Source organism: Urocampus carinirostris, chromosome 1, assembly GCF_059441175.1.
Source record: "Urocampus carinirostris isolate Australia breed hairy pipefish chromosome 1, RoL_Ucar_1.0, whole genome shotgun sequence".
Lineage (NCBI taxonomy): Eukaryota > Metazoa > Chordata > Actinopteri > Syngnathiformes > Syngnathidae > Urocampus > Urocampus carinirostris.
In genome coordinates this window covers 42531936-42559841 of record NC_142349.1, presented here as the reverse complement: position 1 = coordinate 42559841, position 27906 = coordinate 42531936, and the positions used below count along the sequence as shown (strand labels likewise).

Below are 27906 nucleotides of genomic sequence, written 5' to 3'. Positions count from 1 at the left end.
GTTTACATATTTTGATGTCTTTTGCTGCACATCAACCTAATCTTATTGCTCTTTGTTTTGTATAAGTCTAAATGTATTATGATTTTCGTGTAAAGTGGTAGGAAAAGAATATCTTACACATTTACATGTGTATAGCATACATTTGTATTTGTGTTATTTAACACTTGGATTATTTTATAGTTTAATATATTCTGTGTGCACTGTTTTTCTAATCCGTCAAATTCAACATTTGAAATTATGAGGAAATTTTAAAAAGTGTTAAATCAGATTAATCAATAGAAAAATTCATTAATTGAAAGATTGATCAATTAAAAAAAATCAGTTGCGGCCGTAATTTGTGTCAGGGTTTTAGAGTACAATTAGGATTTCAAGTTTTCAATTCGGTTTTGAAAAGTAAAATGGTTAAATACATTTCAGAATGACAATTTTCATATTTGTCTTCATGTATTTGTTTCGAAATAAGAGCAAAACAGAAGGACTCCAAAGGACTTTAATGTAAAAATAGTGTTTACTAAACGTAAACAGCACATGAGAGAGGAACAAAGGACATTTCTGGAGAATAACAAGTGGACAATGCGGTGATCGACCAAGATGCGGTCAGCAGGCACTTGACGAGAGCACACGGAAGACACAGCATCTACTTACATAGAATTCATTTGCAGATAAACAAATATATAAAAAACGGTTAAAACCTAGTGCACATGTTTGCTCTAATCTCCGTTTTGGGCCTTTTTGTGCGTTCGCTAGTTCTAGCTGTAGTGGAGTGCAAAGTTGGCCCTCCCGTGCACCCACGGTAACAGTTTAAAAAGCACTGCAGAACATCTCATCTTTGAACTGCAACTACACCATCGACAAGAAGAACATTGTGCTATATATCACATCAATATATTACAATCTATAAAGTGGAGCCATGTTGTTGCAACCAGTCCCCGCTCCGAGACCACAGACTTCCGATCTCTTGTCTCTGCTGATGGGCAGGAGTGCATTTAGTGGTTCTAGATATGGTAGGGAAAGGATTGAGTGCCAAGGCAGGGATAACTGGTGGTCCAAAGTGGAATTATGGGATGTAACTGTTTATCCTATGGTCTCGTGCTCCAGAGTTTAAGCCACCACCGGCGCCCATTCGCTGGCCTTGCGTCCATACTGTGAAAAAATGGTAAACAATACACATCTTCGTATTTGAACATAGGCTTCTAAAAATTACCATTTGTTATCATAATCAGTGTATGTTGGTACTGAGCGTTTTATTACAATTGTCAGTGTCACCCAAGGATATCAAACTCTGTTTAGCTCTGGGGCAGGATCCAGACTTTCTTCTCAGGCGGGCCGGATAAGTGAAGGAATTTCATCTCAACATTTTTAGCTTTGTGTCTCAGTATTCTACTTTATCATTTAGACTACTGTAGTGGCCTAACCTACCTATTATAATCACGGATACAGGGAATCTTTTCTAAGCATAAACCAAACAATGGTCAAAAATGATTTTTTTGTTTCACACTGATTGTGTTACCTGGTTTATTTTCAGGGTTTGGTAGGGTTACTTTAACTGGATTACTTTCGATTACTCCGATATCAAATATGCTAAACAAAGACAAAGGAAACTAAATATGAATAAAATTACTAAATTTTGTGCAGGCTTGGAATAGATGGAACGGCAAAAATGATGTTGGCAAGCTGTTTGGATTTATTTTTATTTTGTTTCTGTCGCATTTTATGTTAGTTTTGCCGGAGATCAAAGCCAGGAGAGAAAGCTTACCACGTGTTGTGAGTCATAATTTTATTCATATTTAGTTTCTTTTGTCTTATTAGTATATTTGGTATTAGAGTAATCCAAAAGTAATTGGGAGTAATCCAGTTAAAGTAACCCTACCCAACCTGGTTTATTTTAACAATCGAGTGAATGCTGTTTTACACCTGAACAGACTTAACATGCTATACAAACTCAAGCTATGAAAAAATATAACTGTTGCCTTAAATTTTAGTAGTGCGTAGGTAATAAGACAAGATTGCATGAAATTAGATCAACCTCTGAGACTGGGCCTACTAAAGGGTATATACTTTCCTGCCCTCTAGCGGTCAAAGAGCATCTGTTGTGCATTTATACAAAAATAGAACTTGGTATATCGCTTCTTTTTACCTACCGGTACTCAGATATTTATCGTGCACCGGATTGAATCATTCAACGGGGCCGTATCAACTACGATCTTCGGGACGATTTAGCCAATCAGAATGCAGAACACAATGCACGATGAAAATCTGCGACGAAGCGAAACTATTAAAAGTTAAGCGCGTTTTAGTGATAGATAACAGTGGCTTTAAAAGATTTTAGTAATTAATTAGATTGAATCATTTTGTATCAAACATATCATTAGTTTGATATAGCGTTTAAAAAAAACATGATCATTTGGCCAGGGGTTTGGCCCAAACTGGGTCAGACAAATGGCAAAAACGATCATAATTTCCAAGTAAAACGTTGCCTCCAAAATGATCCCTTTGAAAGAGATCCAAACATGATCAATAATTGTGTGCTGACTAGTTAAAACCCACTCAAAGTTATTTCAAAAAGACACTAAATGCAACAGATTTTGGAAATTTTGGTTGTCAGTAGGGTGGACTATTATCAGGAACATGCTTGGTGAAGCCAAACTAAAGAGGAGCAGTTTACCAATGTGCGCATTTGTATAGGTTAATAAAAAAACACAACAGGATATTCTCCACTTATCTGAAATACAGACACTGCCCTACTTACGAACCAGTTAGGTTCTGGACGATCGTTCGTAAGTTGAATTTGTTCGTAAGTTGCTTCAGTGCCTTATTTTGTATGTTTAAGGTTTAGATAAGTATGTTTAAGGCTTGTGTACGTAACCTGTATTGTTTTGTACTAAAAATGAAACATTTCATAAAATGATATGCTCCATAAAGATACATAAAGTTAAGTTTAACTTACTTTTGGAAGATGCGCTTGAAGAGGTCCTCCTCCGTGGTAAAAAGTATTAAAAAAGCGTTCCGACCATTTTCTCAACCGCATCAAGCTTTCTTATTCCACTTTCATTTCGAAAGAAAGGGCTCGCCTCTTCTTTACACTTCACACCAACCATATGGAATGGATGCAGGAGATACCAATAAAATTGTCAGTTCTTGGCGTGCTAGAGATGCAGTGCATTGTGTTTACACACAAACTAGGAAATAAAAGCCAGATTTCTTCTTCGGGGTGAAAAATGAAATGAAATGATCTGCATTTATATAGCGCTTTTGAAGTAAATGACTTCCCAAATCGCTTTACAATGTGCTTCACATTTCCCAATAGCGGACGTGCAGCCATGTAAGGCGCTAACCTGCTTATTGGGGGTATTAGGGGTTCAGTGTCTTACCCAAGGACACTTCGACATGTAACCCGGAGGAGCCGGGATTCGAACTGCGATCTTTTGATCCCAAGACGAGCGCTCTACCTCCTGAGGTGGATGCTGGGTGACATCTCACAGCGCCACGCGGCGGAAAGAAGTACTACAGTACAGTCCTCTACTCGGAAAAAGGTGCAGACAATACAAAATCTAACAGCAATGTCCGGATATTTTTCCACATGCCGAAAAAAATGTTCGTATCTAACGTTTTTCGCATCTCGAATGTTCAGAAATAAGGGAGCTTCTGTCGTCCCATATAGTAGTTGGTTCTTAAAAATCCAAGGAGAATTAACACCCCAGCTTTCAACACCAGAGAAACTTAGTTCAAATTCAAGTCATCGCTTAGTTGACGTTTAAAGGGAAAGGCGTTTTGTGCAATGATTCATTTTTTTTTGTCCGTTTGATTTTTGTACTTTTTCCGGTTGAAAATAAAACAAATATGACTTCTTATTATTTTTATATAGCATTTTGAGTTGCAATTCGTTTCCTCATATGTGCTATGCCACAGATGTCAAACAGGCAGCCCACGAGACAACACTCAGAGAAGCGCAAGAGAAAAACAAGCTGCAGGTTGAAATATGTCAACTTGATGTTGCCAAAGCCAGGTGCCTCGAACAAAGACACTGTACTCGTATTTATTTCTCTCTCTCTTTCTTTTCCACCCTTTTTCTCAAACTCTCTGTCTCTTTCACTCTCTCTCCTTTTCTCTTCCTTTGTTGCTCTTTGTCTCTTTCTGTGTCTTTTTAACTTATTTTGCTCTAACCTCCTTTTCTGTCTTTCGCTTTCTCTCTTCGTACCCTTCGCGCTTTCTTTTCTGTTTTCTCTCCTTCTGTCTTTTTATTTCTTCCTTCCCGCCTTTCTTTCTCCCTCTCTCACGACTTCTCTTTTTTATCTCTTTTGTTTCTCATGCTCTCTCCCTTTTTTCTTTCTTTGTCACGCCCTCTCTCCTTTTCCCCTCCCTCTTTCTCTTGTTTCTTTATCTCTCTTTTTCTTTCTCTTTAATCTACAAATCCGGCCCCCGAGAGAATGTTTGTTGTATCGTGTTGCCCTCGAGTTAAATTGAGTTTGACACCCCTGTGCTATGCAAATACAGTTTGATTGATTGAAAATCAACAACTTTGTAAAAAGGAAACGTAATAAATACATTAAAAATGCATTTCGGTACCAACATCAGCAAAATGTTTGCTTTTGATTTCAAGCAAAGACAACTCACCTGAATGTCAGTGAGCTCTTTGTAGAACCTCTTGGCCAGGTCAGGTCCGTTCTGCATGGTTGGGATGTGGTGTGTCTGAGCAAGGATTTTTAGGTCAGTGTTTTACAAGGACACAAGGGGGCGCTCAGACAAAATAAACAAACGCACCTGGCCTTTATAGAGCAGGCTGCCCACAGGACACACTACACAGGCGGTACCGGCACCAAAAACCTCCAGCACACGGCCGGCATGAAGCGCATCCAACAGCTCCTTCATGCCCATCGTCCGCTCGGTCACTTTGAACTCGTCCTGCGTGCGTACGTTTCCCAATCATGTCGGTTATTGGTCATTCATTTCACTAAATCAGGGCAAAAGCTCATAAACACAGATTTATTTGATCTACAAAACCCTTCCCAGCATATGTCACCACCACAGAAGGTAGGCACATTGTTCACCCAAAACGGCAGGAGTAGCAGTACGAGTTCGAATGGAGCGAGAGAAGATTTGTATGTCGCGTTGCTCTTTGAGATTCGCAATTTACAAAAACAACATGCCCAGCTGTTGTGGGTACAGGTCCACAAAATTTTGGCCATTCCCAGAGGAAACACGCCTTTTCAAAACCATTGTAGGAGCCTGTGGCTGAAAGCATTTAAAATAACGGACTGGATCATGGATATCATTAGGAATATCTGCGTCTGCGGTGCCCATTTCATACCTGGCAGGTAATTGTGACGATCTGGTTAAGATTTACTTGGGTAATTTCCTCATTTTCTTTGCGCACAGCAGTAAATATGGGCTCGTCTTTGTAATTGTTGAATGGTCCCATGATTCGAATCAGAGCAGAACTGAAAGACGCGGCTGAAAAGGGCATCAGGTTTGCAGAGGCAGGCGCCGATGGTGTTCCGCAGCCAAAGGTAAGGAATGGACGTGAATTTTTAATGTACGTTTGAAAAAAGCTGGAGAATTTTGGAACTTGTTTTACTCATATGCCCATCACTGCCTGCTTTGTGCCAGAATTGCAGCCTCTGTCAAGCTCCCTCTTGATGCGGGTGCAAGTATTTGCATTTTTATTAACGAGCTCGAATAAACTCTTCTTTTTCCATTCCTCTAGGGCTTCGGTTTAGCGTTTGGATCGTACTTGAAGCAGGCATCTGCTTACTTTTCGTTCGACACTAATGAATAAAGACAAAACACGCAGGGATGAGCATGACCACGACCTGATTCCCCTACCTAATGTGTTTGCCATGAACAACTTTGATAAAACAGATAGGCATTGTTAACACATAATGGAGAAAATATTAAATAAAGTTTTGTTCTTCAATTGCGCATGTGTCTTTTAAACAGGTGTGCTCTGAAGTCCAGAATTCAAGGTATATATATATATATATATATATATATATATATATATATATGTGTATATTTACAGTGAAGAAAATAAGTAATTGAACACCCTGCTATTTCGCTATTTCTCCCAATTGGAAATCGTAGCGGGGTCTTAAATTTTCACCATAGGTGCATGCCAACTGTGAGAGAGAAACTAAAAAAAAAAAAAAATCCAGAGATCACAATGCAATGCAATCAGGGTTGGGTAGGGTTACTTCAACTGGATTACTTTCAATTACTTTTGGATTACTCCAATACCAAATATGCCAATAAAAGATAAAATAAAACAAATATGACTAAAATTACTAAATTTTGTGCAGGCTTGGGGAGTAACGGAATACATGGAACGGCAAAAATGATGTTGGCAAGCTGTTTGGATTTATTTTCATTTTGTTTCTGTCGCATTTTATGTTCGTTTTGCCGGAGATCAAAGAGATCAAAGCCAGGAGAGAAAGCATACCACGTGTTGAGAGTCATAGTTTTATTCATTTTTAGTTTCTTTTGTCTTTTATAAGCATATTTGGTATTGGAGTAATCCAAAAGTAATTGAAAGTAATCCAGTTAAAGTAACCCTACCCAACCCTGAATGCAATTTGTGTGATATAGCTGCAAATAAGTATTTGAACACCTAAGAAAACGAATGTTAATATTTGGTACAGTCGCCTTTGTTCAACAGTTTCCTGTAGTCTTTCACCAGGTTTGCACACACTGCGGTAGGGATCTTGGCCCACTCCTCCACACAGATCTTCTTGAGAACAGTCAGGTTTCTGGGCTGTCACTGAGAAACACAGAGTTTGAGCTCCCTCCAAAGATTTTCGATTGGGTTCAGGTCTGGAGACTGGCTTGGCCATGCTAGAACCTTAATATTCCTCTTACGGAGCCACCTCTCATTTTTCCTGGCTTTGTGCTTCGGGTCGTTGTCGTGTTGGAAGACCCAGTCGTGACCCATCTTCAATTCTCTGACTGAGGGAAGGAGGTTGTTCCCCAAAATCTCACAATACACTGCCCCAGTCATCCCCTCTTTAATGCAGTGCCCTCGTTCTGTCCCATGTACAGAGAAACCCCCCCAAAGCATGATGGTACTACCCCCACGCTTCACATTAAGTATGTTTTTCTTCCTCCAAACACGCTTCATCGAATTATGACCAAAAAGTTATATTTTGGTCTTATCCGACCACGAAACTTTCTCCCGTGACTCCTCTGTATTATCTTGACATGTGCTGGTTTAAGGAGGTGAACCCTTCGTGCCATGCATGATTTCAAATCATGACGTCTTAGTGTATTACCTTGGAAACGGTGGTCCCAGCTCTTTTCCCGTCATTGACCAACTCCTGACGTGTAGTTCTGGGCTGATTCCTAACCTTTCTTGGAAACATTGAGACCCCACGAGGTGAATTCTTGCATGGGGCTCCACTCTGAGATTGACCGTCATGTTTGGCTTCTTCTATTTTCTAGTGATTCCTCCAACAGTGGACCTTTTTTCACCAAGCTGCTTGGCAATTGCTCCGTAGCCCTTTCCAGCCTTGTGGAGGTGTACAATTTTGTCTCTGGACAGCTCTTTGGTCTTTGCTATGTTAAAAGATAAAGTCTTACTTATTTTATAGAGAGGACAGGTGCCTTTATGCAGCTAACAACCTCAAACAGGTGCATCTGATTCAGGATGATACGTGGAGTGCAGGTGGACTTCTAATGGGCGGACTAACAGCTCTTTCAAGGTCAGAATTCTAGATGATGCATAGGTGTTCAATTACGTATTTGCAGCTGTATCACACGAATAAATTGTTAAAAAAAATCATCCATTCTGATTTCTGGATTTTTCATTTTAGTTTATCATTCTCACAGTGGACATGCACCTTCAATGACAATTTCAGACCCCTTCATGATTTCTAAGTGGAAGAATCGGCAAAATAGCAGGGTTTTCAAATACTTATTTTCTTCACTGTATGTCACTGCTAATACAAACAGATTTCTTCGGTTTTTTTTTCTTCTAATGTTCGCATGAGTGGAATATTAACAATAACGGCAACAATATACATATTGTTACCTGCATAAGATTTACGTTACAAATATCATGTAAAAATGATAAAAACAGTGTGTGGAAATCGCCTTTGAGTTCATCATACAGGCAAAAGACATTAAAATGAGGCAATGAGGAAATACTCACCCAGGTTCTTGCCAGGTCCAGAAGAGACTGTCTGGTGACTCCGGGTAGGATGATCCCGTCCAGAGGCGGCGTTACCAACTCTTTCTCTACACAAACGTCACAATCAATGACATGAAACACGCAGTTAACTTTTCTATAGTAACGTATGCGAGCTACTTAATAAGTCTCATGTGAACAGAACTTTTTTTTTGAACATTCAACTAGATGCCTGGTGCGACAGCTCGTCTGCCTTTTTGCGAAGACCAATGACAAACTTCTTTAACGTAACGTTGATTTCTTTTCTATTGTCTCGTATCGGCGACATGACCCGGATGATCTGCCCTGTGGTGTGTTCGTACCGCCATTCTGATTAGTCCAGTAGATGAAGAGGTTCATGGTCCCGACCTCGGTGATCTCTTCGTTGTCGCCGTACAACCAAAGAACTTGCTGGCAGCCGCGTTCAACTGCCTCGTTCTGAACGGCGATGGTCGGTCCGTAGTTCCTGCAGAGGGTGCGCCATTTAAAATATGCAGTATGTTAGCCATTAAATGGGAAATGGTCTGCATTAATAGAACACTTTTCAAGTCACTGAAGATCTCCCAAAGCGCTTTACAATGTGCTTCACACTTGCCTTTTCCCCACACCACATGCAAGGCTCCTACCTGCGTATCTGAGGCATTAGGGGTTTAGTGTCTTGCCCAAGGACACTTCAATAACTCATGAGTCAAACCTACCTCATTTCTTTTATTATTTTAAATTTTAAATGTAAATTATTTGATTTTATTAAATCAATAAATATAGATTTTAAAAAGTATACGTCATTATTACATTATATATTTTATTATAAATATTACTCTTCATGAGATAAGTTTAGCGTTTGTGGCATAAATAACTTGCATGAAGTGGACACAAACCTAACCCTACTAAACCATTTCTTTTTATTATAAAAGTTCACAAATAATGTTTATGATACAATGTCGTCTGCAAACGTTGCATGGATTCCATGGTTGTTCATTTTTTTGACCGTTATTCCTTTCTCCCGTTTACATTATGGTTGGGAAAACCAAGGCCTGTGGGCCAACGCAACCAGACTTCTTAATCCAACCCGCCAAATGAAAATGGTAACAATATAAATATGATAAAAAATTATATGAGCAATGGGCTGATTTTGGTAACTTTTAATCCCAACTAAAATCTAACGCCCATGTATTCGTCGTGCATATGACGTTGAACTGCTCTTTTGGGGTCTTACAAAGTTAATAAAAATAAAAGGACAGATTCGGGAATTTGCACCGTGAACTTTTTTTGTTCAGTCCCCTCCTCCTCTCCTTGCAAGTTCAAAATGAATTGATGTCTTCTCTCCTTATTTTGAGTGTCTACTATACTATAAACCAGACCTGGGCACTCCGGTCCTGGAGGGCCGCACGTCCTGCCAGATTTTGAAGTTTGCTCTTCTTTAACTCAGGTGATACAAATTATAACCTCGTTAGCAAGCTAGCAAGTGCTCGTTAACGATACTGGTGATTGGAATCACCTGTATTGGATCAGAGAAACCTCAAAAATCATGCAGAACATGCGGCCCTCCAGGACCGGAGTGCCCAGGTCTGCTATAAACGAATCAAATTATTTGGCTGGCCCCAAAGCAAGACGACTTTTAACTCACCCTCCCATCTTGTAGGCGCCGACTCCTCCTTTCCAGGCGCGCACAAATGACGGGTCGGCCAGCAGCGAGACCGGGTTGAAGGAGCCTGTGGCGAAGTACGGCCCCACTGGGCCCAGGATTACGAACAGCAAGGCTTGGCTGGCCCGGGTCACACCTAGCGATGGCTTCAAGTACGACAGCGAAGAAATACAGCATTTTAAGACGCACTCTCCAAAAACAGGGTCTTTTGTGTTCTTTTACCCTTAATATATGAGACTCACTGGACTGCAAGGCGCATGGAATTAAAACCACAGCAAGGGCTAGAGTCGCACATAATATATAAAGAATGGGTTTTGTGCTTAGATTGAGCTGTAGGAATACATCACTGATAACAATTGCATAACATTAAATACATTGAGAATTGAATGCACATGGATCTACAGGCAAACATTAAATGGCATTACGTTGTATCTCATCATCACAGAACTTTTGTTCAGGGTACCAAATTGTTGATGTCATTATGAGGCCCGCAACAATATTGTCAGACATTAAACCGGTCTTTGGTACAGAAAAGGTCGGGAACCACTGAAATATCACCAACGTAAAGTCTTCACAAAATGCAAGAGATTCCGAACTGGATGAAGAGAAAAGAAATGTGGGAAGTAATTCAGTTGTCCGGAAATATATAAATAAATGCATGGCCGCACATATTCATGATGTTTGTCTCTTATAACGCTTGGTTTGAGCTGATAGAAATTGAAACAAAAGATGTTAAATCACTTTCTGTTTTCTCATTTCTCCAACATATCTGGTACCCTGACTAAAAATAGTGTGACAATGCGATAAGAACTGATATCTTTTCATCTATCATCTGCATCTCTAGCAGTCCAGTAGACAGGATCCGATGCCGCGATCCGGGTTCAGATTCCCAAGCATCCAGTTTGATTACCATTGCCACATTGTTATGCAATTGGTTCATTAGTTTTTGAAATGATCAATAATTCCACAAATATGGTGACACGTTTCCAATTTTGTCCGCATATAAGGTACGCATGTTTAAATTTCAATTTCCATTTTTGGGGTGTGCCTCATAGTCCGAAAAATGCAGTAACTCACTTCGATACCAATAAAGGTGGGCCGGATATAGAGACTTGCATCCAGAGAATACGGGACCCACTCTTGGTCCACCTCTACCAGCTTTTTGATGCAATCCAGCAGTTCTCCTTTGTCGAACGTCTGCAAAACCGTCAGATACGGTTTCAATCGTCTAAAGATGTGCCAATGTATCTGCAAGGGGGGTTGAACTTACGGGCAGGCAGCTGCGGGCAGCGCTACGGTGCATGCGCTCCATGTTGAGCATGGGCCGGAAGAGACGCACATGGTTGTCTACGCCGCGGAACGCCTTCATGCCTTCAAACAGCTGGCGCGACAAAAACAGTCATTTTAAACTGATGCCAATGGGTCTATTGCTGTTCAGAGGGTGTTGACAAATGGCCACCGGCTACTGACCTCAATGGAGTAGTGCAGAGCGGAACTGGCCGGATGCAAGGAAAGGTTCTGAAAGGGTTTGATTCGGGGCGCGTCCCAGCCGGCCTCGGCCGACCAGTACACGGTCAGCATGTGGTCCGAGAACTGCTTCCCGAAAACGAGCGTGGACGGGTCGGGCTTTGGCGCGCTTTTGGGGTTGCGTTCCACACTCAGGTCGGCGGCCTAAAACGGCAGCGCGCCATTGCCGGAACCATAATGACAATGATTGCCACGCAGATGCGCTTGAGTCTCTTTTTTGTATATTACGACAATTACGTCACATTAGGGAGAAGTAAAAGGGGCACGCTCTGAGAAATAAACTTACAACAACATGTTCAAGGCCAAATTAGAAATAGAATATAAAATATATAGACAAAAAAATAAGGAAATGCTCAAAGGGGTTGTATATTTGTGTAATTTTGTTCCTAAAATGGCTTCAAGTAGAACAATAGTGAAGAAATGCAGCTAAAACGCATCCATCCATCCATCCATTATCTGCACCGCTTATACTCAGTAGGGTCGCTGGATCCCGTCCCAGCTGTCCTTGGGCAGTGGGCAGGGGACAAAGAGACAGACAATTCACTCGCTCGTTCTTACCTAGGGACGATTTGGACCAGCCAATTAACCTGACATGCATGTTTTTGGAATGTCGGAGGAAACCGGAGTGCCCGGGGGAAACCCACGCAAGCACGGGGAGAACATGAAAACTCCACACAGGAAGGTTCGATCTCATGACCCCAAAACTGTGCCACGGAGGCACTAACCACTCAGCCGCCGTGTCTGCACAGCTGAAACCTTGTTCTGTGTTTTCAGCATTTTAAGAGACACCCTCCAAAAATAGGGTATTTTATACATGTACATTTATATCTAAAAATGTTTTAGGAAAACAAGTCAGGAAGTAAGTTTTATATTTTCAGAATAAGACACTAATTTATGCTTTGTGCTTTGATACAATTGTCCAAACTGTTAATCTCATGAAAACACACATTTTAAACAGACCGTTTAAGTACTTGTTAAATAGCAGTAGGAAACAACAATTGTATTGGGTAAGACACTGAACCCCTACTACCCCCAATAAGCAGGTTAGCGCCTTACATGGCTGCAAGGCCGCTATTGGGAAATGTGGAGCACATTGTAAAGCGCTTTGGGAAATCATTGACTTGAAAAGCGCTATATAAAAAAAAAAAAATGCAAAATTATGTCAAATCACAGAATTAAAATACACACATGGGTGTGAAATTCCTTTTAATCCTGTTTTGTTTAATATCTTGATTTAAAATAAAGAAAGAATGGTGGGGAAAAATAGTTTTGAATTCTTACTTGTACTAATTTCACTTTAACTTTGTTTTTGGCCTGAAATGTACAACCTCTTTGTGTCATGAAGCCAATTTTTAGTGTATTATTCAAACTCGTTTTTGATGATTCATTTACTTGTGTGGTGTTTTTGGTTCTTGTCGTTTTCTAGAGTGTGGCCCTTGTACGTTTGACACATTCCAAAGTCCTTCAAATAGGAAGAATTAAACAAGCGGGGAGAAAGCGCCAAGGAAAAGCAGAACGTCAGATAGTGGACACATCAAACGTTCCCATGATGCTTTGCGCCGTGTTACCTTGAAGGAGCTGGCGAGGCGGCGTGGCGCCAAGGCCACGGGAAGGGCCTGACTCCATCTTCCCTTGACCACCTGATAAACGCAAACACAAGTCAGAAGAGGTGAGCGAGCTTGTGCCTTAAACAGCTTACTTGTGGGCGTGCGGGGCACTGACCAATCAGAGTGCCTGCGTCACACTGGACTGTAAATAGAAACGTGACACACTTCCTTGTAAATAGAAATACACAGAATCACGTGCATATAACCATGGTCAAAAAGTAAACGTGATAAAATCACATAATTCAGTTAACTTTTCGAAGAATAAGATCTACAATACAGGTCCCTTAAAACAAGGACAAACAGGCCCGGAGGGAGACAGTTTCTTTCCCAGGGCCATCACCACCCTAAACAAGCACGGAAAGCTATGAAAATATATATCTTGCGACTTCTTTGGGATTTTTGTTGTTGCTGCTAATCTTATAGCCCTACTTTCCATTGCACTATTATATAATAATAATAGTGTAATTTGGGTAAATTTCTCAGCCAGAGTTCACCAAGCTACAGCCCGGGAGCTGTATCAGGCCCGCCAACAAATTTGATCTGGGCCACGAGACAATACTGAGAGAAGCACAAGGAAAAAAAAAACGGCCGCTTCTTTCCAGTCAAATAATTGCATGTCCTTTTCAATAGGTCCACTGAATGTCGCCAAAGCTTGCATTAAAACATGTCCGTTGAAACACGATAGAATTGAGTTTTTCAATACAAATGATCAAATTTAGTCCTTAAAAAAGGGAGATATTATTTTACTATTACTAGTTTTCACAATTTTTTTTATTTGAAAGTAAATTGAATTATTTTTATATTTTGTGTGTTTCAAAACCAGATGGATGAAATGTTCCTTTTATAGACAAATAAACAATGAAACAGAATTTAGGCTTTAGATCAGGGGATGGTGTAATAAAAGTCTGTGTGGGATTTGAAAACTTTACTACTCTCTGGCGCCATCTCCAGGCTTAAAGCGATGCCGCCTTAGGCAGCCAGTTCAGTGTTTGCATGAAATTACGTGTTCAAATCAACTATTTTTTTTCGGGGCGTTTGGACTTTACTAAAAGCAGGCCTTTAATTACTTTCGCCGTTTTTGTGCTTATAGATTGAAATCCAACACTCCCCTCTAATGTGTTCCGCCCCGAACAATTCTGCCTAAAAATAAGATAAAAGCAGACAGGTGCAAGGAAAAATAAAGCATGAGAGTTCTTTGAACCATGTTAAACATTTTGAACACACACTTAATAGTATTTAACGGTCAAGTTTTAAAGGACACCTCAAGCGGCGCATTCCACATCTAATAACAAGATCAATGAACTACATACACTGCGCTGGCGTACAGGTTACAAAACTATGTGGAATATTATTACGCACTTTTCTCAACACACAAACAGACATTCCCAAGGCACGGAGGACACCCACGCAAGCACGGGGAGAACATGCAAACTCCACACAGGAAGTTCGATCTCATGACCTCAGAACTGTGCCGCGCACGCGCTAACCACTGCGCCGCCGTGCTGCCCTCGATCTAGGAAATGATCCGATTTATTCGTGACCGCAACCTGTGTGTATGACGCAATATGGATTAGTATTGCATTCACGCGCATAAAACGATAGCACGGTTTAAAATACCAAAGTCGTCTTTTGAAAGTGACACATTTCATGGTGAAGGGCATTATTGTGGAAAATTGAAAGAAAAAATAGAATTAGCGTAGAAAGTCATGTCAGTAACAATCGACAGATTATTCGGTTTCAGAGACGTTGGCGCTTAGATTGAATTATCGCAACTGGGAAAATGATCAAATGAGACGTTTATAAAGCAGGATGGGAATTCTGCTGCATTTTAATCGACTGGTCTGCATGGCTTTACTCCACTATTCAACAGACTGAACCGAGTGGTCTGTAGTACAATACAAATGTGTGTTAAAATACGCCGAATATTTGCCAATTGCATTGTTAGTGTCACCGAGCAGTAAATTGTGAGCCTTTTGGCAACCATTTCCACGTAAGAAACTAGGATTCGGTTCGATATCCGTTTTCTTGTTTTACAGCCAGGCATCGCTTTGGTGGGACCCGGGAGGTTAAGTGTCGTCATTCAAACGCCATTGATCTCCCTAATCTGTATTTGCAAGTTATCGGTGCGCTCTGAGTGAGACATTAACTCGACAATGTAAACAAACGACATTGCTCGCCTTTGGACTCACCAATCGGAAAGCTGCCATCTCCGCTCTTGCTGTGTGCTCAGTGATTATTTACTCGTACGGAAACAAATAAGCGACGGTTCCGCTCATCTGCGTCACGCCCTCGTGAGCATTATTAAGTCATAGATGATTTCCTGTTTGTTATATGTTAGGATCAGGGGTAAAATTCTGCTTTGAAACATGAGTGTTCAATGTGAAAATAATTTAGGAGTTAGGTAATGTGTTTCTTTGTTTAACCATTTTAGAAGTGCTAAGAGGGAGCGACCCGGGCATCACTTTTGATTGGCTGTAATTTGTAGAAGTAATACCCAATTGGCTGATAAAGGGGCGGGTGCTGGTATTCATTCAAGAATTTCCCCCCAAACCAGCACCAGCCTTTCCGCACTCCCCAAAACGGAACCAATTCAAATGTAAGCAAAGTAAACCAGTTGAGAGACAATTTGGACCGGTGTTGTGCCCAAATCCGACTATACACTATAGAATAGAAATTGGTTTTGAGGTCATCAGATTGAACCTTCTTGTGTGGAGTTTGCATGTTCTCCTCGTGCTTGCGTGGGTTTCCTCAGGGCACTCCGGTTTCCTCCCACATTCCAAAAACCTGCATGTCAGGTTAATTGGCCGGTGTTGTGCCAAGCGTACATTGACGTTGGTGACTTTCATCCGCGTTAACAAACGCATTTTGTAGAATCTCATCTCATTAGCCGTACCGCTTATCCTCATTAGGGTCGCCGGGGGGCTGGAGCCCATCCCAGCCATCTCCGGGCAGTGGGCAGGGGACACCCTGAACTGGTTGTCAGCCAATCGCAGGGCACACAGGGACAGACAACTCATTCGCTCATTCACACCTAGGGACAATTTGGACCGGCCAATTCACCTGAAATGCATGTTTTTGGAACGTGGGAGGAAACCGGAGTGCCCGGAGGAAACCCACGCAAGCATGGGGAGAACATACAAACTCCGCACAGGAAGTCTGGAGCTGGATTTGAACCACGACAGGTTCCCATGACATGAACTGTGCCGCACAAGCGCTAACCACTGCGCCGCCGTGCTGCCCAATCGCGCTTTAATGTTTAAATAAACGCGTCATATAGACTCGGATCTCCCAATTATTATAATTAGCTTGCTTTATTGTTTTAATAAGCGTTTTATATAGAATACGATCGCTTTTGTTGGAAGCGCAGCAGAATGCACGTTCACGCGAGGAGGGGAGGATTCTGTACGGGAGTCGGATTTGGGCACAACACCGGCCAATTAACCTGACATGCAAGTTTTTGGAATGTGGGAGGAAACCGGAGTGCCCTGAGGAAACCCACACAAGCACGAGGAGAACATGCAAACTCCACACAAGAAGGTTCAATCTGATGACCTCAAAACCAATTTATATTCTAAAGTGTATGAATAACCTATCTATTATGTCGACAATATCTGTGTATTATGGTTATTGCAACATCCATTGCAGCCTGGTCGTCCTGGAAGGGAGATTACCTCATGTGTGGTCCCTCCTCAAGGTTTCTTCATTTTCCTCATGTTGAGTTTTTTTTGAGTTTTTCCTTGCCCTCGTGTAGGTTTTAGATCAGGGGATAGTGTAATAATTGTCTGTGGTTTGCAATCATCTGTGGTCTGGGCAGCCCTTTGAGACTGTGATTAAGGGCTATACAAATAAACATGACTTGACTTGACACAGGCATAGGTTGAGTTTTATGTTCTGGCTTTAAACTACTGTATTCTGTCCAATGGGAGAATGTCAAAGATAGTTATTTGCACGGTATGAGGAAACGGAAGACAATTCTTTTCAGCATGGCTAGTATTCATATTTATTGTTTGTTGGTTTTATTAAATGTTTTATGCAGCACATCGAGTTTGATTTCATTGAGTGAAAAGAGCTATCCAAATCAATCTGATTATATTTACTATTCTGATGTGTGAGATTGTTTGTCGAGTGGCACTGTCTGTTCTTTTTCCGTCGTAAATAATGAAGTGCGTGAGTGGAAGTTGACACCAACAACATTACTGCTTGTGTGCAGGAGTCACGTATTAACATTGGCAAGCACAATGTGCTTTTTTTTAAGCTTTGTAGCTAGCTGGCTCCCTACATTTTTAGCTATTTAGAAAGCTATCTACCTAGCTTGTTGCATTATTTTGCATGCTAATGAGCTAACAATTGATCTCTTTTACTAGTCATCAAGCTAAATCTTGGCCTCCTTTCTAGCTAGCCATCTAGTTTTGGGTCCGGCTATTTATATGGCTTTTATTTTTTTAATCCAGCTGTCTTGCTCCATTTCAGTTTTTTACCCGAGTATGAACTTGACATAACAATATTTTTATCATTAATATCACATTTGGCGTTTAGAAGTTATATATTTACTTATACCATATTTTACTAAAAGAATTCCCGTTCCCACACTAATATTTGAACAAGAACGAGGTACAAGATTTGGACGGTGGGAAAAAAAATCTTTGAAGAAACAGCCCCCACCAGAAAAACCGGCACCCTTTATATAGGCCTTTGTTTGGATCTAATAAAAGCAACCACGAAGACCTGCAGGTTAAGCATTCCTTTTGACTCTCACTTTTAGCAGCAACTAATTGCTATTTAATGAGTAGTTTTTTCTTTTATTTTTACCCTTTTTGGTATTGTAAACAATCGAGGATTCAATCTAAGATCAAGGAAAAGTTTTGAGGAACATGGCTTCAAACCAGAAAAGAAGTTTCCAAATTTAAGAGTCAATATTTAGTTTTACAAATCATATTATCAATATTTAGAGAATGATTAAAAAAATGTAAGTGTCTTGGTAGAAATGCCACCAAGTGAATTCTAATGATGAATTGCACTATTCACACCGGCAAACCCCACTTCGTGCCATTTGGATCAAAACTGGGGTTACTATTATTATATTTTTTTTTCTCGAGGTATTCACGAAGTTAACGAACCACGTTGGATGAAACCAATCAGGAATCCCAAATTACGTTTGGGGAATCTGTTGTGCTTTAGGGTTTGTTACTCTCTGGTGGACACATAATATATTACATTATTTGTCACGATTTTCTTCAATCCCTCTAATTGCAGAGGCAAGTCAAGTTAAGTCAAGTCACATTTATTTATATAGCCCTTAATCACCAAAATGTCACACAGGACTGCACAGGATTACAATTACAAAATTTCACAATTACCTGATCTTAAACCAGCATGCGGGCAAGGAACAACTCAAAAACCTCAGTGTGAGGAAAAAAGAGAAACCTTGAGAAAGGACCTCACATGTGGTAATCCCCCTTCCAGGATTGACCAGGGTGAATTACAATTAGCATTACTGTACACAGAATAGTAAACATTAGGTAAAATGTTGAAGATGTCCAGAAAGAGCATGACACCAACAACGCCCCAAGCCTGTAAACTAGTCCAGAAAGTCTATGACGGCCACGACGCAGCTTCCCATCTCTGGCAGCTGGTAAATGCAGGGGTTGACATGCTTCGGGTCAAAAGCTGGTCCGCTGACTCATCTCAAATCGTCTTTCTCCTTCGTATCAGCCAGGCAGGCAGTCGGAAAAAGACAGGGCAATTCAGAATATGAGGTGGGCATCAATCATAAGCTTTGGAATAGAAGTGTGTCTTAAGCCTCGATTTAAAAACTTCCGTTGAGATTGCACAATCCTCATTGAATATTATAAAGCGCGGGTCTCAGACTCAAATTACTGGAGTAAAGGTCTGGGTGAGGTTAGGCTAAATCGGGTTTTTTAACACGAAAAGCTTTGTTTGAAACTCCCAAGGTTCTCACATTCCACGTATCCTTTAAAAAAATCTTTACAAAATATGATTTAAAAAAATAAATTTCAAAATTATGTGGTATTTAATCTTAATGAAAATAATCCTGCACTTCACGATTACACGTTTTAAATTCAGAATTCAATCAGGAATACACAAATCCATAATTTGTGTGGATTATACTTTCATTAAACTTCCAGATTAGAGCGGGGGGCTCAAACTATCATCCTGCAAGGTTGAGACTCCTGTTATAAAGTGATCAAATAATAAAACATTATCTGCTCTCCATTAAACTGGTTGGTAATTATGTGATTAAGTCACTCGTCTTAAAAAAACAAAATTTACAGAAAAAGGAAATAATAATGCACCAAATTTATATTGTGCTTTTCCAGACACTCAACGAGTTTACAATGGATGCAATATTCATTTACTTACATATTCCCACTCACTGTAGGTGGTAGTTACCTACATACATAGCCACAGCTGCCATTACAGAAGCATGGCTTCCAAAACATTTAGGAAAAAAAGGAAGTATTACTTTTGAATGATTAACTATCTATTAGAATATTGAAGGTGGTGTTCTGTGAGCCTGCATGTAGGGGGTGTGGGGGGCATTTCCAGGGGCAAAGCGGGCCAGGAGCCAGGGGCAAAGTTGGCCTTTTGAGAAGCTGGAGGATTAAATTTCGACTTTACAGCATTTCCAAATGAGTGAAGGGGGAGAGAAAGTAAGAGGGTGAGCCCACGAGTGTGGTTGCTTCCTCATCAAGTGAAACACAAACACGCTGACCGATGGGAGATTAACACCAGGTACCTCTGACCTCAGCTAACCATACTCACTGGAGGACTGCAGAGGAGCCAGGTGCACAGAATTTTAGAGGGGATGGCGGCCCCGCCAAAGAGGATTGGGTGAGCTGTGAGATCATGACAAGTGGGCAACGATCGTGGGTGTGATGCTCATCATTTGAATTCTCAGCAATCAGCAAGGTAAGAGCCTTTTAACCAATACCAGCAATTCTCAAACTACGATCTTCATAAGTCTATAGTTTAGTAGACATAAATAATAAAGAGAGAAGACATCAATGGGTTTTTAACTTACCAAGAGGACAGGAGAGGACCATAGCAAGCCCTCAGATAAGAAATTTCAACCTGTTCTTAAATGTACTCCCAAAATCCCTTTCTTTTTATGAAATCCCCTGGATTGCAAAAAACAGATCAGCCCTAAAGGGTGTGGGTATCAAAGAACACCAACATGAATGGCCAATAGTAACAATGATGTCAACAATCCATAATAGTCAAAATAATGGACAACAGTAAGGTAACAGTCAGATCAATAAAAAGTGAGGCAAAACAATGAAAAAATGCACGCAATAATAATAGTTAAAATAACAAACAACATTTTCATCAAACGTCTTTGCGGGTGTCCAACAATAAAAACAGAATAAAGGTTTTACTTACCATTTCCGTCTTTTTTTTTTTACAAAATAAATTATTTGTGTTATTTTAATTGTCTGAAAAACAGAACAACAAACATTCAATATATATATATATATATATATATATATATATATATCACAATTTTTAAACACCAACAGTCCACAAGCAATGGCCTGGGGATCAAAGGGTTAAATATATAATGATTTAACCCTATACGTTATATTTTGAATTTAAATGCAGACCTTGTGAACAGATCCAAATACAGAGAAAATGAACAACTAATAGTGCTCTTAAGCTATACATAAGAAACATAGACAGTGCTGCTCCCGTGCAGAAACATATTAATAATAGCTTGTAGACCACGCTAATTTTCTTTTGGAAAATAAACCTCACTTCAAAATCCTTTCTTGTCTTAGTAAAACACATCAACTTATGCCCACATTCTTCTTTTGCACCAATAACCAACAAAGTAATACTTTCTTTTAATAAGAAAAAAAAACAAAGGAAAGTTCTCTTTCTGCCCCCAAAGTTTGCTAATACTGTAGTTAAAACTGTGAGGTAAAAATGAGCAAGTGTCTGTCTAGTGTGAGTCCAAATATGTGTTTTTTTTAACTATAACAGCCCTGTGATGCATATTTTAATTTTGGTGTGGCAAAAATAACCCAGACAGCCGTGGGTTAGAATATCAAAAAGATTTTGAGTCATAAAAATTATTTTCTTGTGATTCAAGGTCGTGAGATGGCAAACCCTGACAACGACGAAGGAAGTAAAGACAAACGTCTGCCTGAGGACGAGGACAAGCAAGCCAAAAATGAACACAATATACAAGAGAAGACAAGTGGAAACGTAGCTGTGCTTTCCTCTGGTGTTCGCACCAGTCGGGACAAGCGGCGTAGACCATGCAGGAGCGGCCGGGCCTTGACCGAGCGTTTGGCCATCAACGTGTCGGGCATGCGGTATGAGACCCAGATGCGAACTGTTGCACAGTTCCCCAATTCTCTACTTGGGAACCCCCGGAAACGACTGCGCTACTTCGACCCGGTGCGAAACGAGATCTTCCTTGACCGCAGCCGGGTTTGTTTCGAAGCTATCCTATACTTTTACCAGTCGGGTGGCAGACTGCGACGGCCCGCCAACGTGCCGCTGGATGTGTTTATGGAAGAGTTGCGTTTCTACCAGCTGGGAGAAGACATTCTCGACCGTTTCAAGGAGGATGAGGGCTTTACCAAGGAAGAAGAGCGAGCTCTTCCCAGCGGGGAGCTACGGCGCCGCCTTTGGATGCTCTTTGAGTACCCGGAGTCATCCAGCGCTGCCCGCATCATTGCCATCGTCAGCGTCCTGGTCATTATCATCTCCATCCTTATCTTCTGCCTGGAGACGCTACCTGAGTTCAGAAATGAGAAGGAGCAGAGGGAGGTATGTAGTAACACTCAAATTCAGGCTTCTGATCTACCAGTATATGGATGAACATGAATCTTGGATTGTTTGTTCGCCAAACTGCAGCGTTAACGTAGCTTTTTGTTTTTTATACAGAGAGAAGAAGTTGAGATATCAAAGTTGTATCTATTCACCTTCTCTTGATTTTATCAACACAAAAATCGCCAAATGTATATTTTAAAATCTTTCAATTACTTCTTTCGACTACACTTTTTATTATAACCCAGTGGTAGGTTAGCACTTTAGCAAGTTGCACATTAACAATTCACAAGATGAACTTTTAAGCTCATCCATAAGTTTTGTTGTAGTCATAGATAACTGTGCAGCATCTACTATGACATATTTCATCTCAATGTCCATAATTGCATCGCTTCGATCAATAGAATTCTCATAAGTTTTAGTACTACTGTTGACATGGCATACGCACCGTGTGTTGTGGTTGATGAGAGATCAATCCAAACATTTGACTGAGATAGACCAGGCACTGTACAAACTTAAGCATAGTTAGTTCATACGAAATTCTCTGTTTTGTTGGGAGATCAATACATTTGGAAATGTGTCCTTTTTGTGATCTACAGCATGAATTCAGAGTGCAGGTTAAGTCATTTGCTAAATTATTTTTGGATCTCAGTTTATCGACATCTTAGTAGTTTTTAATTTGAAATACATCCGTGTATCTGGAAGTTGTCATGTTCTCTGATTTACTTGTAATTCTCACCGGTTGAAGTCCCAAAACACACAATTTGTCTGATAGTTCAAAATATTCTGCCTCAGTATTCTGCGTGTCAGTGTAGTATTCTCCTGTGCTAGGTTGTAGTCAGGCCTAAGATCCAAAGGGATAGATTGCGGGTCATCCTGAACGGGATAGTTGTTTTCAAAAACAAATAAATAAAATCACAGCAATTGGATTGACATTGCAAACACTCCGTGGTGTTAAGACTGAAACTAAGTGTCAACAGAGTGGTAATGAGGTGAACATGGGGGGAATATCAGATGATGACAGGTGTCTCCTTTCAAGAAAAAACTGTGTAGGAGCCACATTTCTGAGAGGTTAGAATTAGCAAAGTGAGTCAAGAATTTAAATTGCGTTCAACTCCTTAATAAGATCATCTGAGAATCACATTAGGCAAGTTCTGAGAGCAAAGTCAAGATGGGAGAACAAATTTAGATAGGGACATTATTCCAGAAGTTCCGGTAGAGCGAAGTGCATCCAAGCAAAGAAAGCAAACGAGGCAGGGCTCATGTTACCCCTCTGAGATGTAGACCTCTAAATATAGATAAAGGATAAACCATGCAGACATGACATGAGTATTAATAACACACAGAAAGCAGCAGGATGATGACATGAGGGTCACCGAGGTGCATCAAGTTAAGGGTTTAGGATTTTGAAATGGTGAAGGGTACAGAGTTAAGTTTAATCATGTTCATAGTTTGTCTTAAGAGTTTGATTCAGATAGTTGGGGTTGAAGGTAAGTTTTGGATTGTTGGATGTATGTAATTTTTCACTTAGGGTTAAGGTAGGAGCTTGAGCAAGGTTTAAGGGTCTGATTTTGGTTAGGGACTTTGATAAGGACTGGCTTGTTAATAGATATTCGTAACATTGACCTTTTTACCACTAAACATCCCATCTGTTTGCGCTCACAAGATCACTACAGCTTTTAGCCCAGGGGGCATAGCTGGATGGTGTTTCAGGATTGCTATAATAAGTTTCCCAAACAACTTTCTAGCCGTGCTGGTAGGCTTGACAGTTGATGTGTTGATTAGTCTGCTTTGTTAATGAATAACATTAACTAAGGCATAGAGATAACCGTGGGATGATAAATGCAAGAGTATGTATGGTATGTAGATAGATAGATAGATAGATAGATCCTTTGTTCATCCCCGAAGGGAAATTCACATTTCCAGCAGCATCCCTGAGCTGAGAACAATCGAGAACAATCGAAAATAACACGGGAGCTGCTGGAGTGGCTGCCATTCGTGACGGCGCCGGAAGAAAAGATTCAATTTGAATCATGTACAAACAAACAAACAATTGAATCATGTACAAACAAACAAACAAACAAAATATTCATGTTTCAATAAGTGGAGTGTTAATGTAGTGGCAGATAGAAGGCTGATGTAAACACGCTAGCTTGGAAGGCTGCCATTTCCGAGGTGCCCCAAGAGTTGATGTGTATCAGTAAAAAGAACGTTCAGACAGTTGGGAGTGCCAAAACAAAAAAGTGAAAACCCAAAATACACATCAGGTGCTGCCATTCTGTAACAAAAAACCCGCAAAGGGAAGTTGACCCATCTTTTATCGCCAAGTCTTAAGTTGCCCCTTTCCCAGAAAATGAGTGTGTTGGTGCAAAACTCAAATCCCCCTTTTTAAATATAGACCGGGAAATGAAAGTCCAAGCGGGAAATGAAGGCAGACCAATTGAAAACAGAGCAGCAGTTATTTTTAGTTAATGTTGATTGTTCTGATGTGATGACAAACCACTTGTTTTGTCTTGGTCTTTTGAATATCAGATCGCCTGCTTCCAATGCTTTACTCGTTAATGATCTTATTTGTGATCAAAATCTAACCTGATTGCTCTTTGTGAAACCTAGTCAAGATTTTGGAACATGAAGCTGGAAACAAGACATTCTGTTATGACCTATATTCCATGTTGATGACGTCTTAATTTTGTCTGTCGATGCCCTTGTATCATTCATTGAAGCCTGGTCATCCAAGAAGGGGGATTACCTCACGTGCAGACACTTCTCAAAACATTTTCTTCATGCTGAGATTTTCGAGTTTTTCCTTGTTATAGGTTTTAGATAAGGGGGTCGTGTAATATTAGTCTGTAGTCTATGCGGCCCCTTGAGACTTCTTGTGATTAAGGGCTATACAAATAAACATGATTTGATTTGCATGGTAGTATCACCAAGGTAGTTAATAGAAACAACTGTTATGCCAATTCCCAATAGATTGACATTGTGCCTAGATAGAACACCATACTAAAGAAACCGAACAAAAGGGTGAAAGTTTGAAACTTTTGACAGATCAAAATCATGAAAAAATAACATCAAAACTGGTTAACAAAACTTAATATCCAATTCCCTGAGACTAAATAAAATCATCCTTGACTTAAGTACTGATCTTGCTAAAAAACATTTGAAAGTATTGTTTCAATAGGAAATCAATGCTGTAACTAAGATTGTGTAAAATGTCAGGTACTCTTGATACGTTCCACTACTTTCTATTTTACTTTAATCCTAGTGCATAATTGCAGGGTCACTCGTTTGTGTTTCAGAGATTCAGCAGCGTTCTTCACTCAACTGTCAATAACGAGACCCTCCAAACCTCTGCGGTCTTCATCCCCTTCCAAGACCCTTTCTTTATTGTGGAAACTATTTGCATCTGCTGGTTTTCTTTTGAGCTCATTATTCGTTTCAGTTGCTGCCCCAGCAAGATACGCTTCTTTAAAGATGTCATGAACACCATCGACTTTTTCGCCATCATTCCCTACTTTGTCACACTGGGCACAGAGCTGGCCAAAGACAAAGGGACGCAGCCTTCCGTGTCACTTGCCCTCATTCGAGTCATCCGCCTTGTGAGGGTATTTAGGATTTTCAAATTGTCCCGACACTCCAAAGGTCTCCAGATCCTGGGCCAGACGCTGAAGGCCAGCCTGCGAGAACTTGCCCTTCTCATTTTCTTCCTCTTCATTGGAGTCATTTTATTCTCCAGCGCAGTCTACTTTGCTGAGGTAGATCGACCGGAAACGGCATTCACCAGCATCCCTGAGGCCTTCTGGTGGGCAGTGGTTTCTATGACGACCGTGGGCTACGGTGACATGTACCCGGAGACCGTGGGTGGCAAGTTGGTGGGCTCCATGTGCGCCATCTCTGGCGTGCTCACCATCTCGTTACCTGTGCCAGTTATCGTGTCTAACTTCAGCTACTTCTACCACCGTGAGATGGAGCGGGATGACACGACTGAGTACCATCACGTATCTACGTCTCTCTGGGATGACGATGATGAAGATGAGGAGGAAGATACGAATGAAGGGCCTGAGGACACAAGGGAAAGCGTACCACTTTATGAAAGGAACAGCAAAAAAGATGGAGATCTTGAGGGAGTCAACTTTTTTAGAGAACCTCTGGTCACTCAAGTTTAGAAGCAAACAGAAGAATGTTTTTTATGATACATAAACAATGGAAGCAGACATTCAATGTCATGAAAGCAATACAATGTTTTTTTCTCAGCCAGAACATGGATGTAACACTTATCCCAGCAGTGCTTTTATAGAGGAGCTGGACAGAATATGGAACTTTTTTTTTTTACTCGCGGTCGCCACCTCTAGCATGTGTCATCATTGCAGCCTCTGTCAAGCTCCTTCATGATGGGCGTGCAAGTATGTGCACTTTTTAAATACGCTTGAATAAACTCTTCATTTCATTTCTCTTTCTTTTTTTTTTTGGGTTTGGATTGGTGTGTGAACTGTACTTGAAGCAGGTCCCTTCTTTGAGCATTTTAATGGTACTCTAATAGAAATTAAACAACAACAACAAAATGCGGGGACAAGCATAATGTCACTCTCCATTCGCTTTAGCTTAGCTTTGCTAAAAATAGGATAAAATAAGATAAAGCACTGCAGATTTGTACCCCAGCTTTAAAGTCAGAAATCAGTGAAATAAAGTATGTAGGGGTTTTCTTACAACTATTTTTGCTCTTTGACTAGTTCATTAGAATTCAATTATTTTCTTGGGTCATCTAATTGAGTGCCAAATGAGAATTGGCAAGGTTGATAAGAAACACAATCTACCAAGATAAAGGCAGGCTCTTGACATAGTTCGGATGTCATTAGAATCTTAATGGTTTTCCCCTCAAAGGCAAACTTTATTCTCATATCTGTCAAATGTGTCTGTAAAGCTACCACCGCACATCTAATTAACTTTAAATCATCACATACAAAGAAACACATACAAAGAATTCCATTTGACACACCATTTTTAATGAAAATGTTCTCCAATTACCTGTACCTATACGTTACATTTCTAGAGAGCCTGAGTGTTAACATTTTTAGTGATAATTAACACTGTTATAATGTAATGGTAGCCAAATGTTATTAGTTTAACAGTGTCTTTGTTCATTTGTGCTCAATTTACTTGCACTCGTTTAAGGCAGTGGATGTAATGTTTAAAACAACACTGCCATCCCCATTGAAGGAAGTTTAGTCTCATTTTGATTAAATACAGTAGGGTTCTAAGGGCGGTTGTAGGTGCCATTAAAAGATAACTGTCATGGTGTATAGCAAAGGACTGGATGCTGATTGATTTGATGACAATAAATATTCTTTGTCTGAATATGCCTGTTGACTTTAATTCGTGACCTGAGAAGCATATATGAGGATCAGGCCGTCTAGTGTCTGCTTTTAGTTGACAAGGCAGTGACATCATCAAACATCGACATCCATCTTGAAGTATTCATCATGCTAATTGTCGCCACATGATTCTTTGATTTGCTTTGTTTTGTTTTGACGCTGAAAGTCACGATTTATGTTTCTGGGCCAAGATTCCCAACCGGACAATTCATTAGGTAGGCCTATACAAGATGAATGGTTACTTTTAAATAAGACACATTGTGGTCGTAAAATTGTGGGGTTCAATCTTCCAGACCTTTGTTAGCGAAAATGAAAGACTGATATACAAATATCTGATCTCGGATTTGCATTTTTTTAGGAATGAATCCGCCTGTAAGTGTGTTGTTTTAAGACATTCCCGTCCAGAAAAGAGTGTTTAGTTTTGGAATGTCAAAAAAAGCTGCCAACATTTGCAGCGACTCAAGACTTATTTTTGTACATTAAAAACACAAAATTTGGGGAAATACGTTTTTTTTCCCAAACTAAAATAAAACAGATTCCAGTACTACTTTTCGATTCTATTTCTTGAAGAAATCAATATGCTTGCTCGTCTTGCACGTGATAAGCTGCAAATGGGCACTGACAGAAAATGAAAATCGATGTAGTACAACTCAACCATGATGGTTAATTGTGAGTATTACTCTTTTCCCTAGAAATTCCAGCAGAGGTCACTGTTGCACAGCATCAAGGACGTGCACTTGACAAAGTGTGTACTGTATACGGGACTGTCTCAGCATCTTAGAATATTGTGTTTAAGGTTTTTAT

At 40.3% G+C, this 27906-nt stretch overlaps 2 protein-coding genes and 1 long non-coding RNA gene across 4 annotated transcripts; 1 reads left to right on the top strand and 2 right to left on the bottom strand.

Moving 5' to 3' along the window:
- Positions 1–475: 475 nt before the first annotated feature.
- On the bottom strand, positions 476–15275 carry bcat2 (branched chain amino acid transaminase 2). Its single transcript, XM_088340152.1, has 11 exons — positions 15124–15275; positions 12896–12967; positions 11271–11471; positions 11071–11181; positions 10878–10997; positions 9783–9946; positions 8479–8621; positions 8141–8226; positions 4762–4902; positions 4615–4689; positions 476–1143 (listed from the first exon to the last, which is right to left on the bottom strand). The coding sequence occupies exons 1-11, from the start codon at positions 15139–15141 to the stop codon at positions 1102–1104; spliced, it is 1173 nt and encodes a 390-aa protein (XP_088196278.1). The 5' UTR covers positions 15142–15275; the 3' UTR covers positions 476–1101.
- Positions 12822–27206, top strand: LOC148374715 (potassium voltage-gated channel subfamily A member 1-like). 2 transcript variants are annotated; one of them, XM_088340140.1, is made up of 4 exons: positions 12822–12996; positions 19704–19864; positions 21045–21730; positions 25030–27206. In XM_088340140.1, the coding sequence occupies exons 3-4, from the start codon at positions 21053–21055 to the stop codon at positions 25894–25896; spliced, it is 1545 nt and encodes a 514-aa protein (XP_088196266.1). In that variant the 5' UTR covers positions 12822–12996; positions 19704–19864; positions 21045–21052; the 3' UTR covers positions 25897–27206. The 2 variants fall into 2 exon arrangements, with proteins under 2 accessions (XP_088196266.1, XP_088196258.1); XM_088340132.1 differs by lacking the exon at positions 12822–12996 and having other exon boundaries at positions 19678–19864.
- Positions 18420–21805, bottom strand: LOC148374716 (uncharacterized). The gene is made up of 2 exons (XR_015850886.1): positions 21541–21805; positions 18420–18635 (listed from the first exon to the last, which is right to left on the bottom strand). It is a non-coding gene; the product is annotated as an uncharacterized LOC148374716 (long non-coding RNA).
- Positions 27207–27906: the final 700 nt, after the last annotated feature.